General features: G+C 36.2%; 1 protein-coding gene across 4 annotated transcripts; it reads left to right on the forward strand.

The window, feature by feature from the left end:
- Nucleotides 1–9,047: 9,047 nt before the first annotated feature.
- ATU2AF65A (U2 snRNP auxilliary factor, large subunit, splicing factor) lies at nucleotides 9,048–14,529 on the forward strand. 4 transcript variants are annotated; one of them, XM_079046069.1, is made up of 13 exons: nucleotides 9,048–9,296; nucleotides 10,042–10,301; nucleotides 10,383–10,499; nucleotides 10,990–11,066; nucleotides 11,670–11,740; nucleotides 11,831–11,875; nucleotides 11,964–12,023; nucleotides 12,678–12,738; nucleotides 12,838–12,950; nucleotides 13,048–13,494; nucleotides 13,580–13,727; nucleotides 13,991–14,058; nucleotides 14,194–14,529. In XM_079046069.1, the coding sequence occupies exons 1-13, from the start codon at nucleotides 9,165–9,167 to the stop codon at nucleotides 14,329–14,331; spliced, it is 1,737 nt and encodes a 578-aa protein (XP_078902195.1). In that variant the 5' UTR covers nucleotides 9,048–9,164; the 3' UTR covers nucleotides 14,332–14,529. The 4 variants fall into 4 exon arrangements, with proteins under 4 accessions (XP_078902195.1, XP_078902196.1, XP_078902197.1 ...); XM_079046070.1 differs by having other exon boundaries at nucleotides 10,993–11,066; XM_079046071.1 differs by lacking the exon at nucleotides 14,194–14,529 and having other exon boundaries at nucleotides 13,862–13,999.
- Nucleotides 14,530–15,328: the final 799 nt, after the last annotated feature.

Here is a 15,328-nt window from a genome sequence, read left to right on the forward strand (position 1 = left end):
TAACTTAGAAGAGGTATGCCGTAATCCAAGCAATAACATATTTGAAAGGTAGGTGAATGACGATTCACCAATTTCCACCATGAAAAACGAAATATAGATATTAGGTTTTAATTGGTTCTTAGAAATTCCTAGATTCTTTTGAGATTCAATGAACTTTTCAAAGACATGTTTCAATCTCGAGTGTGCCCTCCAAGTTTTGTGACTGGGATACCGAGGATCACAAAACGAGGTGTGAAGTAACCATGCAAATCACTTGGTACCCTCAAGGTTTATCACTCAATCGATGTGCCGGTAAACCACACACGCTCCATCGATGCTATGGTAAACCTTAAGTCACCCTTTACCTACCTTGTTAAGTCCAAGTTAGTGTGCCGGTTAACCACACACGCTCCACCAACGACTTAAACAAAGTGTAAAGTGTAATTTCATGGATTAGCACCTTATTCACATTTTCCTAAAGTAACTAAGATTGGGAATTTAATAAAAGCATTTAGTTACTTTATAATATTCATCATACTTTTAATGAGAATTTATAAGTCCTTGTCTTACCCGTTCGGCTAACGACCCTCCACCGATCAAGGAAGCGGTGGGTGAGAGTGGACACCCATTAAGTTGCCATTTTATAGGCAACAACCTTATACCCCCCTTATAGACCGGCTTCGTGAATGAGGCGTACTAGCGGTAAGACGACTTGACGTTATACATATATATATTAGTAACTTATAATATTATAAAGTATAAGGGTTGAATTTTAACTTTTAAAATTTTAAGGGTTGGAACTAAAGTTTTAATCAAGACTTTACATGTTCCAAAACTTGAGGGCAAGTTTTGTAAACTTCCAAAACTTTTCATTTCTTATAACTTATGAATTAATTGAGTAATAAAAATGAAGACTCTTCATTTTTATAACTCTTGTGGTTTTTTAATGGCTTTAATAAAAGTGAGACTTTTGGTTTTCCATAACTTGAGGACAAGTTATGGACTCCATTAAAACACATTATGATCATGAATTAAACTACCATGAAGGTTACAAACAATTCCTATGATCATCTAATCTTCATAAGTTCAAGAACATGAATATGAACACTTTCAAGAATCAAAAAATTACACTTAAAAAAACTTGTAATTTTAATAATTGCCATTGTAAATGGATTAGCATAAACATTACACCATCTAAAACAAGCTTTAAAACATCAAAACAGTTTAGGGTAATGTTTCTAGTCCATTTCCAGCAACAAATGTGCAAACTTTCATACGAGCAGAAAACAGAAAAACGATTTTTTTTCAAGCTGTTTGCACAAAAAAAAAAACAACAAACAAACCTAGGCTCTGATACCACTGATGGGTTTTGAGCATTCTAACACTTCCTAAGTGTACATACAACCCTAATAACATTGGATCTATGTTTGTCTAATAATCATGCAAAGTTGAATTCCAAGGTTATATTCCTATCTAGCATACATGGGGAACATTTTTAACTTGAATGAAAGATAGAATAACTTACCTTGTTGTTGATTATGATCCTTGAAACCTTGTGAGCCTAGCACCCCAAGTGTGATGCCTCAAATGCTTCACACAACACCAAATGCAAAGGAGTAAACTTTGGGAGAATCTTACACTTGCAAAATCGGCTCTAGCCCTCTTGTTTCTTATGTGTCTTTTTTTGGTGGAGAATGGGTTTCTTATATAGTGTTGACACATCTAGGGTTACACCATGTAAAACCTAATGTGTCATGACTCTTCATTTCCATGACCCATGGGTTTGTAACTCCCATGGAGCATCCATGGAGCATCCTATGGGTGGAACCCAACTTGATAATCCATGGAGCCTCTTAGCCCACTATATAAGATATGGAAGATTTACATAATCTACCCATATATTTAATTAGTTATCTTTTGATCACTTAATTAATTCTAAATTAATTCTTGATCAAACTAATTAAATAATATTATTAATATATTAGAACTTATAATATATTAATAAACCATAAGTGTTATTTCTCTCATTTTAGTTTATCCAATTGCATGGTGCCATGCAACCCAAATGGACCATGCCGGGTCGGGTCAAGTACATACCAGAAATAGTTATGGACTTAGACACCTTATCCAACACCACCTAGGGTAATGACCCAGTCCTTAGTCCTCTGCAGATACTTGAGAATGTTCTTTACCGCAGTCCAGTGAGCCTTGTCAGGGTTCCCTTGATATCTACTGACCATGCTCAAAGCAAAGGCCACATCAGGGCGAGTACAAGTTATAACATACATGATTGAGCCCGCAGCGGAAGCATATGGTACATGACTCATCTCAGCTATCTCAACCTCTGTACTCGGACTCTGAGTCTTACTCAGTTTGGCGTTACTCTGGATCGGTAATTCCCCTTTCTTGGAATTCTGCATGCTGAACCTCTTCAACACCTTATCCAAGTAAGTACTCTGACTAAGTCCAATTAGTCTCTTACTCCTGTCTCTCAATATCCTTATCCCTAGGATATATGTAGCTTCGCCAAGGTCCTTCATATCGAAACACTTCCCAAGCCAGGACTTAACCTCCTGCAAGGTTGGGATGTCATTTCCTATGAGTAGTATGTCATCCGCATACAATATCAAAAAGCTAACTATACCCCTACTAGCCCTGACATATACACAGGAGTCATCCTCGCTCCTCGAAAAGCTAAACTCTTTGACTTTCTCATCGAAACAAAGATTCCATCTGCGAGATGCTTGTTTCAATCCATAAATGGATTTCTTAAGCTTAGACACTCTATTAGGGTACTTTGCATCGACAAAACCCTCTGGCTGAGCCATGTAAATCTCCTCAGCCAACTTTCCATTAAGGAAAGCGGTTTTGACATCCATTTTCCATATTTCATAATCATGAAATGCAGTAATGGCTAGCATAACCCTAATAGACTTAATCTTCGCTACTGGTGAGAATGTCTCATCATAGTCAACTCCCGGAGTTTGAGTAAAGCCCTTCGCAACCAGTCGCGCCTTATAAGTGTGTACTTTTCCATCCATGTTGATCTTCTTCTTGAAGATCCACTTGCACCCGACTGTCTTACGACCCAGTACATTGTCAACCAAGTTCCACACTTGATTGTCATACAATGACTGAATCTCGCTGTCCATAGCCTCCTTCCATTTAGCAGATTCGGGGCCTGCCATGGCTTCCCTGTAGTTATTAGGTTCATCCAAATCTATCAGTGTACTATCACTGATAAATGTATCACCTTCAGTAGTGATATGATAACCATAACAAAAATCAGGTGTGTTCCTAACTCTAGTGAAACCCCTCGGAGGAACAGACTCATCTATCGGCTCAATAGGAGTTTCATCCTTAGGTTGATTGCTAGTGTTTGAGGTTCCTTCACCCCTTGACTCTTGAAGCTCTTCAAGGTCAATTTGCCTCCCACTGTTTCCTTGGCTTATAAATTCTCTCTTGCGAAAGACTCCTCTCCTTGCCACAAAGACCACATTCTCACTGGGTCTGTAGAAGAGGTAACCAAAGGATTTCTGTGGGTAGCCGATGAAAATACACCTCTCACTTCGAGGTTCGAGCTTGTCGTGAGTGTCGCGCCTCACGAAAGCCTCGCAACCCCGAATCTTGATGTGGTTTAGATTGGGAACTTTCTCAGTCCACATCTCGTGAGGTGTTTTGGCAACCTTTTTAGTAGGGATCAGATTAAGAATATGGGCGACAGTCTCTAAGGCATACCCCAGAATGAGATTTGTAACGAAGCTCGACTCATCATGGAACGAACCATATCCAACAAGGTTCGATTGCGCCTCCCAGCCACACCATTCAGCTGTGGTGTCCTAGGAGGTGTCAATTGTGAGACAATCCCACATTTCTTAAGATAGTCAAGGAACTCGATACTAAGATACTCTCCTCCCCGATCGGATCGGAGCATCTTGATGTTCCTGCCCAGTTGATTCTCCACTTCCTGCTTAAACTCTTTGAACTTTTCAAAGGTTTCTGACTTATGCTTGATTAAGTATATATAACCATATCTACTATAATCATCAGTAAAAAGTCATATAGTAGCGATTAGCATCCCTTGTGGCGGTTTTGAAGGGTCCACACACATCTGTGTGTATGAGGTCCAACAAACCCTCACCCCTCTCACAAGTACCAGTGAAGGGCGACTTTGTCATTTTTCCAAGTAAACAAGACTCGCAACTATCATCCGACTTTAGGTCAAATGATTCCAAAACTCCAGCCTTTTGGAGTTGGCCTATGCGCTTCTTGTTAACATGTCCAAGACGACAATCCCACAATGATGCTTTATCTAAACTATTTGAAGAATCAATATACAACACATTATTCCCTAGATTGTCTACAACATTCACAGCTTCATATACACCATCACAAGGTAATGCTTTAAAGTAAAATACATCATTGTAATAAACATTAATAGCACCATTATCATTATCAAATGAAAAAGAAAATCCTTGTTTGTATAAGCCATGAAAGGAAATAATATTTCTCGCCATTTCAGACGAGTAACAACATTTATTCAAATCTAAAATTAACCCATTATTAAGCAATAAAGAATAAACTCCTATCTTGGTAACAGGTGATGCTTTCCTATTGCCCATGATTAAGTTTATCTTCCCGTGCTCCACATTCTCACTTCTTCTTAGGCCCTGCAAATCAGTACAAATGTGAATACCACAACCTGTATCAAGCACCCAAGAGTTAGTATGCAATGAGTTATTAGACAATATAGTATAAATACCTGCATGGGTGGGTTTAACTTTCCCATCCCTTCCATCCTGCAAGTATTTGGGGCAGCTTCGCTTCCGGTGCCCCATTTCCGCAGTAGATGCATTGTGCTTCCTTTGGGTTTGAAGAAGGAGGAATGGAACCTTTCTTGGTTCCACTTGAAGAGGAGCCATCAAAAGACTTTCCCTTGGTACCCTTCGAAGGGGTCTTCCTCTTCTTCCCCTTTCCCTGCCCAATTGCCAGAACAGGGGCTGTAGTAGGAGTAGGAGTAACAACTGATTTACCTTTAAGGCCACTTTCAACGGTCCTTAAAAGTCCTTGAAGATTACTCAGTGTGACTTCCTCCTTGTTCATATGATAAGTCATACAAAATTGATCATAACTTGTAGTTAAGGAATGGAGAATGATGTCAATCGCCATGTACTCTGGGAAGTCCACATTAAGCTTCAATAACCGGTCCACGAACCTTTGCATCTTCTGCAAGTGACCGGTGAGGGACTCTCCCTCCTTCATCCTAGCTGTTATCATGGAGGATATGATTTCATACCTCTCCTGACGAGCACTCTGATGGTACCTATCCATCAGATCCTGGTGCATCTCAAAAGGGTAGAAATCTTCAAAGGATTTCTGGAGTTCTGTTGTCATTGTAACCAACATGATACAAGACACCTTAGTGACATCTTTCTTATGCGTAGTGTACTCAGCAATCTCCTCAGGAGTAACAATTGACTCATCAACAACCTTCAGTTCCTTATCAAGGACATATTCCTTCCCCTCGTAGCGGGTAATCATCCTGATGTTCCTAATCCATTCATTGAAATTAGAACCATCAAAAGTGACTTTCCCACACAAGTTCATGAGGGAAAAAGAGCCTGTAGGGTTTGAGCCAGTAACAATGTTGGAAGACATCTGAAAATAAAGAAAGAAAGACAAGTTTTGATTAGATAAAGAGTCCTTAATAAGTCACCCAAATGAAATATTAAGACTAGGACCCAACAAACTATTTATAACTCGGAAGAGGGATGCCGTAATCCAAGCTATAAAATATTTGAAGGTAGGTAAATGACGATTTACCAATTTTCACCACGAAAAACAGAATATATTATTAAGTTTTAATTGGATTTGAAACTCTTAGATCTTTTGAGATACATTGAATTTTCAATGGCATGTTTGAATCTCGATTGTGCCCTCTCAAGTTTGTGACTGGGATGCCGAGGATCACAAACAAGGCGTGAATAACCATGCAAATTGAGTTGGTACCCTTAACTTTATCACCTAATCGATGTGCCGATTAACCACACGCGCTCCACCGATATATGGCAAACATTAAGTTACCCTTTGCCACTCTTACTAGTCCTTGTTAGTGTGCCGGTTAACCACACGCGCTCCACTAACGACTTGGTAAGGTACAAAGTGTAATTTCATGGGTTAGCACCTATTTCACATTTTCCTAAAGTAACTAAGATTGGGAATTATTAAAGGTATAGTTACTTTATAATTTCATTATACTTTTAATGAGTATTAAGGTCCTATCCTACCCGTTCGGCTAACGACCTTCCACCAGTCAAGGAAGCGGTGGGTGAGAGTGGACACCCATTAAACTGCCATTTTATAAGCAGTAACCTTATACCCCCTTATAAACTGGCTTTGTGAATGAGGCATACTAACGGTAAGACTGACTTATTCTTATACATATCTATATAATTAAACTTTTAATATAATAATAGTATAATGGTTGAATTTTAAATTTTTAAAATTCTAAGGTTCAATTTGGAATTCAAGTATTAGGGTGTAAGACTTTACAAATTCCAAAACTTGAGGGAAAGTTTTGAAACTATTCAAGACTTTTCATTTCATAACTTATGAGTTTAATTGTATATTAAAATGAAGACTCTTCATTTTATGTAACCTATATTCTTTAATAACATTTTTAAAGAAGTGACTTTTGGTAATCCATAACTTGAGGACAAATTATGGACTCCATCATTAGGCATTAAGATCAAGAATTAAACTATCAAGCAAGTTACAAATAATTCATATGATCTTCAAAAACTCATAAGTATAAACATTCATATCAACAATTTCAAGAATCATATTAACACATATAAAACTTGAAATTTTGATAATAACCATTGAAAATGGATTAACATAATCATTACCACATTAAAAACAAGTTTTATAAGTTCAAAACATTTTAGGGTAATGATTCTAGTCCATTTCCAGCAGCAAAACTCGAAAAACTGCATACAGGGCCTCCTACTCGTCGAGTGTATGATCATACTCGACGAGTATGATGAATTTTCTCATGGACTCGTCGAGTCCCCCCATGGACTCGGCGAGTTCATACGAACAATGAACAATTTTTGACTTTTTTCAAGCATTTGCATCAAGTATATAGAAAACAAGCCTAGACTCTGATACCACTGATGGGTTTTGAGCATTCTAACACTCCTATGGTGTACATGCAACCCTAGAAACCTTGGATCTATGTTTTCTCTAATATACATGCAAATTTGTTTTCCAAGGTTTACTTCCTAACTAGCATGTTATGGGGAACTTGGAATACAAAAATCAAGTAGAATAACATACCTTTTAGTAGCTTGGATTCCTTCAAGACTTGGTGAGCCTAGCACCTCAAATGTGATTCCTCAGATGCTTCACACAACACCTTAACTTCTTGGAATAACTAGAGAATGGACACTTGTATCTAATTTTCGGCCAGCCCTCTCTTGTCTCTTTTAGTCGTCGAAAATGCTCCAACATGGGGTCTTTATATAGTGTGCCACATATAGGGTTACACCATGTAAACCCTAATGTGCATGGCTTTTCATTTCCTTATGATCCATGGGTTTTAACCTCCATGGAGCATCCATGGAGCACCCAATGGGTCCTAACCCAATCTAGTGAATAATGAACCACAAGCCCACTATTTAAGAATGAATGATTTACAAATCAAACCCCATATAGTTAATTAGTCTCCTTTTGATCACAAAATTAATTCCAAATTAATTCTTGATCAATACTAATTAAATAATACTATTAATATATCATAACTTATAATATATTAATCAACCATAAGTGTCCTTATTCTCATTTTGTCTATCCAATTGTTATGATGCCATGCAACCCAAATGGACCATGCCGGGCCGGGTCAAGTACATACCAAATATAGTTATGGACTTAGACACTATATCCAACATGAAGTGGGTGTGTTTGGATTTTGATACATTTTTTTGATGTTTGGTGAATGAGAAGTAGTGTGTTTAAGAGAATGAAAGAATTGTGATTATAGTGTGTTGTAGTGTATGAAATAATGACTTATTTATAAGTAAATATTATATAGCATTTTTAAAAGTTTTTTAATAGCAACTGTAAAAAAAGGGTTAAAAAGACCTTCTCTTCCTTGTCACCGAGTAAAAGTGGACTTTTTCCACCACCTACTTATGAACCTTAAAGGTATTGTCTACGCGGAAGTTGGCTTTCATCTTACGGAAGCAAGTCAGAGACCATTTGGTGTAGCCTAAATTCCCTTATGCTAATAATTATAAAAAGCTTATTCTTTATATACCCCTAGTTGCCCGGTGTATCCCTGTGTAAGTGAGTGAATGTGCTTGTTTAACTTTTTTCGTAAAGTAAAGGGTAGGGGTGACAATTCTCGACCTAACCCGTAACCCGACACAAACCCGATACGAAAATAAACAAGTTTGGATTGAGATTTCTGACCTGCTAACCCGTCAACTAGTTTATATCATGGGTCGAGTTGGGTTATGTGTTTGGGTTTGTGGGTCAACACGCCAATATATATTATATATTTTTAAAATTAATATTTATTTAGGAATTATAACTTACGAATACGACATGCACTACTCAATCAAAAACCTAATCTCTGACTCCTTGTTACTCAAAAAGACCACAAACTACTCCTTGCCTTAACCTTACACCTCACCGCTGCTCACCCATTGATACCACCTCCTGTCGGCATCGCACACCACCAACCCACCAACACAAAGCCGCAAACCACCGGTACACATGCGCTCCATCGGCCCACCACCGCTCTTCGCTCTATCCCTAAACCACCAACGTCGGTGAAACCTACCCGTAAACCAGTGACGTGAACCTATATAATTAAACGAGTTATGTGGGTTGATGTTTCTGACTCGTGAATCTACCAACCTAAATACAAATTCGAATTAGGTTGGTAGATATATTCTAACCCACAAACTCAAACTCGACCCGATTGCTAGAGGTACACTATAAAAAAAAGACTCTAGAGCGGGTTAGCGGCTCCTGGTCATGGGTATAAATAAACAGGTATCGCGTCGTACAAGACCACAAGTCATCCTTTTGCAAGCCCTAAAATTTCAATACCAACGCAGCGGTTCACAGATAACTGTAGGGACACAAGGAGATCTGAAAATCGGAGCATAATTCAGACCATGACGGATTACGAAGAAAGATACGAGGGTAACGGTGAAGATGTTGAAACCTTTGACGGCGGCTCCTCGCCTCAGGCTAGAGCTAACAGCCACGGCGGCGGCACCGATGATTTCAGTGATTCTAAGTCACAGGTGTTAAATCTTCTTTCGGTTTCTGTTATTTTTTTCAGATCGTTTTATAGGATTCCTGATTAACTCGATGAATAGAATTAAGAGCATTTTGCGTAATTTGGTTTGTGCTAGCCGGAAAGTTCAAATTAGGAGTATTTATTTCATGTTGAAGCAGTAAGCGTCGCGATTTGTGGCGAGTTTGTTTACTGCATTTATATCGAATTCGAATCTAGGTTTTTTAAAATTGACTATCGAAGGTGAAATATATATCCGAATTCGACTTTGCACGAAAAAGAACGGCTTGATTTTGAATGTGTGATAAGAATATGTTTTCTAGTGTATTCGAAGAATAATTCCTAAAAAGTTAGTCACTGATTCTTTGTTCTTGTTCCCTTTAATTAATCTAATTGAAACAGCTTCACTACTGATGATAACAACAGACTATCTAACTAGTTACTTAACTTTTCTAAGAGAATCTCTTCTTCAAATAGACAAAAATCACACTTCCCTGATTTCTACTCCCCTTTCTGGTTACTAAAGTGTTGGAGCCTTGCATGGAAGAGTTTCTACCTCAAATTTAATATCCCAATGCCAGTTGCTTAGCTTAGTACTCTTATAAAAGCTTTATCAATGCTTTTGATGAATGATATGGGACACATTATCTTCAGAAGTTGCTTCAAAGAATGTGGTTTCAAATTATGGTGTATATCTTTACATTTTTCATCATCTTAAGTGTGAATGTTTATATTTTCTATGCTGTTTGCAGCGTGGCTCTCGTGACTATGAAAGAGAGTCTTCAAAAAGCAGGTCAAAAGACAGGGAAAGAGGGCGTGAAAAGGACAGAGAAAGGGATAGAGACAGAGACAAAGATAGGGAAAAAAGCAAAGACAGGGACAGGGATAGGGAGAGAGACAAAGATCGTGATCGTGATCGACACAGGGATCGTTATAGAGAACGAAGTGAGAGAAGGGAAAGAGGAAGAGATAGAGATGATGATGATTATCACAGAAGTCGAGATTATGACAGGTACTAAAATGAATCTTTCTTTCATTTTTTTTCTTGAATCTATTGGCTTTAATTTGTTCTTGTTTTGTAATTTGATTGCAGAAGGAGAGATTATGATAGAGATAGAGAGGATAGACATAGTAGACGCAGGTCTCGTTCTCACTCAAGAGCCAAATCTGAACATAGATCAAGGTCCCGGTCTCGTTCACGATCCAAAAGGTAAGTCTTATTTACAATAAAAGTATAAAACCATTTCTTTTTTTGGCAATTTATCTGAAATCCTCTTTTTTTTGCATGAAAACCATTATCTTTTTAAAGAAATCCACTTACAGTATGCTATATAGCCTTATTACCCTGTCATCAGTCCTGATGTGGCATTTGTAAAACCCAACCTTCCTTGAAAACCCTTAGGTTTTGATCCTTTTTTCAAACACATCAGCATAGATGATGTTAAGGACATCAACATTAACAAGTAATAACTCCAAAACAATGACTTTTTTTTTTTTTTTTTTTTTTTTTTTCTTTCTAAATTGGTGTTAGAGACATCAATTTCGGTATATTTAACATCATAATGGAACTCAAGATTCTTTCTTTGTGAGAATGTACTATAGTTTCAAGTTTCAACTGCATGTTTCAAAAATCCTTCATCATAAAGATAGATTTTTTCATATAATTTCTAGTTATTTACATTGAATCATTGTTTTTTTAGCAGCAAAAGAGTTAGTGGATTTGACATGGCACCTCCAGCTTCTGCACTTTTGGCTGGTGCTGCAGCTGTTACTGCAGGTATATATCCCATGAATTACAACTCAGCTCATTATCTTGATAACTTTCATTTTTCTCTTTGATATAGTGTGGAAAGTTCGTACCAAAATGCATGGTGTTATTTTGGTAAGCAAATTTAGTTCTTTTCTAGAGTTGCAGTGTCATCAATTCATCCCCCTATAAACTGGATGTTTTTTTTTCTTCTTCTTCTATTCTTTTGGTGACATCATTACATAATTGTGAACTGAGAGAGCTTTTGGTTTTGTCTTGTGTTTGGTGTTTTTTGTTTGTTGTATGTTTTGTTTTATGTCTAAGAAGGCAAAATCACTGTGCTGAGAATGGGTGTGAGCCGCTTTTTTGTACAAGGAAGAATCAGTGCAAAATGGTATGATGGGTTTTGTTCGTCTTCAACTGGGAATTGCTTGTTTTGGTAGTTTTTATAAAATTTCTCCATAAAAATCAAATCTTTTTCCATTTCTTGGTGAATGCAAGACTTAAAACTATCCGATTTTTTTTTAAAGCTAGTTGAGTGGTGAGTGTTGCTTATTATCTTTATGGTGGAGATTGAGAAGTTTTTAAAGTTGTCAACTTTTTCTAGAGCTTTGATTTTGTTGGATTTTACAGGTCAGATCCCTGGTGCCACCCCCACAATTCCTGGAATGTTCCAGAATATGTTCCCTTTGGCAGCTGGTCAGGTAATAAGTTTAAGATTGTAAGTTACTTTCTTCTTCTTATTATTATTATTATTTTTTACATTTTGTTTTGATACTCATTGCCATTTACAGTTTGGAGCTCTTCCTGTTATGCCAGTTCAAGCAATGACTCAGCAGGTAGGGAGGGACAGAATAGTAATTTGACATTTTATTTCTTTTTGTTTTGTTTTCTGGTTCTTTTGTTCTGAGTGTGAAATTCTTACAGGCTACTAGACATGCAAGGAGGGTTTATGTTGGTGGGCTTTCTCCAACTGCTAATGAACAGGTATATCTTAATCCTCTCTTCAATGAGTTTTGTCAGTTATTTTTAACTTATGGTAAAAAGAGCTCAATTTCTCACATTCATATTTACAGTTGTTGAAATTGTGAACTGATGTGGTTAAAGAACTATGAGGCTCTGCCTTTTTTTCATATATTTTCTTAAACATCATTTATCAAGACAATAAATGCTTTTACATTCAACATGTGCCATTTTTTTTGATGAAATTACATGAGATTCCAATATTCATCCGATAAACATATGCAACATACATTTAAAAAAGTCTTGAAGTTTTAGTTTTCATATTTTAATAGCCTTAATGTCATTTTATTATGTTACATACTAATATACATAAGTTTTCACATTTTCATCGAGAAGTTATTTCTAATATATACGTAAATAAACATATTTTTTTCTTCAAGATCACATAAAACATTATTGTTTTTAACATCACTTGTAACAGGGAGGATAAAACAGTCATTTAGTCATATAAAGTAAAGACAGTTCATTAAGTTCAAGAAAGAAGCACCATTCATGTACACACTAACAGACATCATTATTCATTCAGCTACTTAATCCTTTAGTGAGGGGAAAAAAGAAATATGGCCTAAATCTAATTTCTTTTATAACTGTTTTATTGATTTATTGTCTTCTTTCCAGTCTGTGGCAACCTTTTTTAGCCATGTGATGTCAGCAATTGGTGGAAATACTGCTGGTCCAGGTTAGTAAATTTCATCATGTTTAAAAGATTGAAATCCTTAATAAGTTTTTTAATTTTATATTTTTTTGTATTCTTAAAACTCCCATTATTGTTTTTCAGGTGATGCTGTTGTGAATGTGTACATTAATCATGAAAAGAAGTTTGCATTTGTGGAAATGAGATCTGTTGAGGAAGCCAGTAATGCAATGGCTTTAGATGGCATTATATTCGAGGCATTTCTTCTTCTTCCAACTTCTATATTCTATTCAAACACTTATTTTTAAATCCATTTAAAAATATTAAATACAAGAAAAACCAATCTATTTTCAGGGAGCACCAGTAAAGGTCAGAAGACCAAGTGACTACAACCCTTCACTAGCAGCAACCCTGGGTCCAAGTCAACCTAACCCCAACCTGAACCTGGGTGCGGTGGGTCTAACCCCCGGTTCAGCCGGTGGGCTGGAGGGTCCAGACCGCATATTTGTAGGAGGGCTGCCTTATTACTTCACAGAGGCACAAGTGAGGGAGTTGCTGGAGTCTTTTGGGGCTCTTAGAGGATTTGATCTTGTGAAAGATAGAGAAACTGGAAACTCAAAAGGATACGCGTTCTGTGTTTATCAGGACTTATCTGTTACAGACATTGCTTGTGCAGCTCTTAATGGGATTAAAATGGGTGATAAGACACTTACTGTTAGACGCGCTAACCAAGGTCAAACTCAACCTAAGCCTGAACAGGAGAGCGTGCTTTTACATGCACAACAACAAATTGCATTGCAGGTATTAAAAAATATTCCATTTTTTTTTATGGATGAATCAAAATCTCATTTATAAAATTATAATTAAGTAATATTTTTGTTTGCAGAGGATGATGTTGCAACCGCCTCCTGCCATTGGGACAACTGCCACCAAGGTTCTATGTTTAACACAAGTGGTGACTGAAGATGAACTTAAAGATGATGAAGATTATCAAGATATATTGGAAGACATGAAAATAGAATGTGGAAAATTCGGTAAATTAATCTTCTTTTAACTTTCGTCAATCTCACTTTATAATTCTAATCCCGTATTTAACTTCATACTTTGCCAAATCGTTTATATGTCAATCTATTAATTTTTATCGTTTTCATATCTTTCTGTTTTACAGCCTTTTGTAATCACACTCCTATAAAGCATCCAGACAGAAGCCCCTTCTTTTTACCACCTGTTTATATCCATATCCAATAATTACACCAAATAATTTTTTTAATCTCAATTTTTCTCACTAATTTTTCAGGTAGTCTAGTGAATGTTGTAATTCCACGCCCTAACCCTACTGGAGAACCAGCACCAGGTGTTGGCAAGGTTAGTTTAGTCTTTTCTCATCTCTTAAGTGCTGTTTCTTTTTCTTCATTACATTTTTTTCAACAAACTATTTGCACAATATTCATTAATTTAGACGAATGAAAGTATGTTGCTATTTTTTTGCACATTGTGTAGGTGTTTTTGGAGTATGCTGATGTGGAAAGTGCAGCGAAAGCAAGGGGAGGGTTGAATGGAAGGAAATTTGGAGGGAATCAAGTGGTGGCGATTTTTTATCCAGAGAATAAGTTCAACCAGGGAGACTATGAAGGATAATAATAATACTATTATTAATAATAAATAGTCTTGTTTGATTGTATTACTAGCTTTAAAATGTCCTGTTTTACATTTTGCTTTATTTAGAAACATATTAGATGTGTAATGTTTGTTTTTGACGTTTGGTAAGAGTTGTTATTACTCTCTTGACTTTCACCAAGAAACGAGTAATGTGAGTGAGATTAGTGGTTTTGGTTACTTGTATGTCTTGTTTGATCGAAGAATTTTGTTCAATTTACTCATTTAGTTTTGAAAAATCTAAAAAAGAACAAACAAAAAAAATCTCTTTGACTAACCTTAATGTTTTAAGGGCCAAGATCTTGATTTTGATCTTATGATTTTAAGATCTTCCATGTAAAAACCAAGAAACGATCTTGACCACATTAGTATCTTAAGATCCTCCAAGTAAAAACCAAAGAACGATCTTGACCATATTAGTATCTATCTAAAACGAAATCTATAATGAGATCTTAGTATCAAATGTTACATGATTTGATCTCACATCTGTACTTCTATTATATAATCAAGGGAAAATGACATAAAATAGCAACCTATATTCTGAAATTTACTTCTATTATATAATCAAGGGAAAATGACAAAATAGCAACCAATATTCTGAAATTTGTTTTTTAGGTTATTAAACTTTTAATTGTATCCAATAAGGAAACTAATTTTTATTTTAATTTTAAAATATTATCGATTAAGATTTTTATCAATTAAAATACCGTCATTTCCATTCCCACATCTAACTAATAGCATATTATATTCATTCTTCTCACAACACAACTTAAACTACATAGATTTTTACTAATTAAAACGACAATGTCACAAAACAACATGACATTGCTAATGATTATCGATTGTGGTTTGAGAAAAATAATTAAAAGATGCTTTTAGTTAAATGTGACAAGGACAATAACGCTGTTATCATTTTAATCGATAAAAATCGTAATAACTGGTATTTTAAAACGAAAATAAAAAGCCAGATTCCTTATTG

The sequence above is a fragment of the Lactuca virosa genome, chromosome 4, assembly GCF_052849685.1.
Source record: "Lactuca virosa cultivar CGN04683 chromosome 4, Lactuca_virosa_CGN04683_v6, whole genome shotgun sequence".
Taxonomy (NCBI): Eukaryota; Viridiplantae; Streptophyta; class Magnoliopsida; order Asterales; family Asteraceae; genus Lactuca; species Lactuca virosa.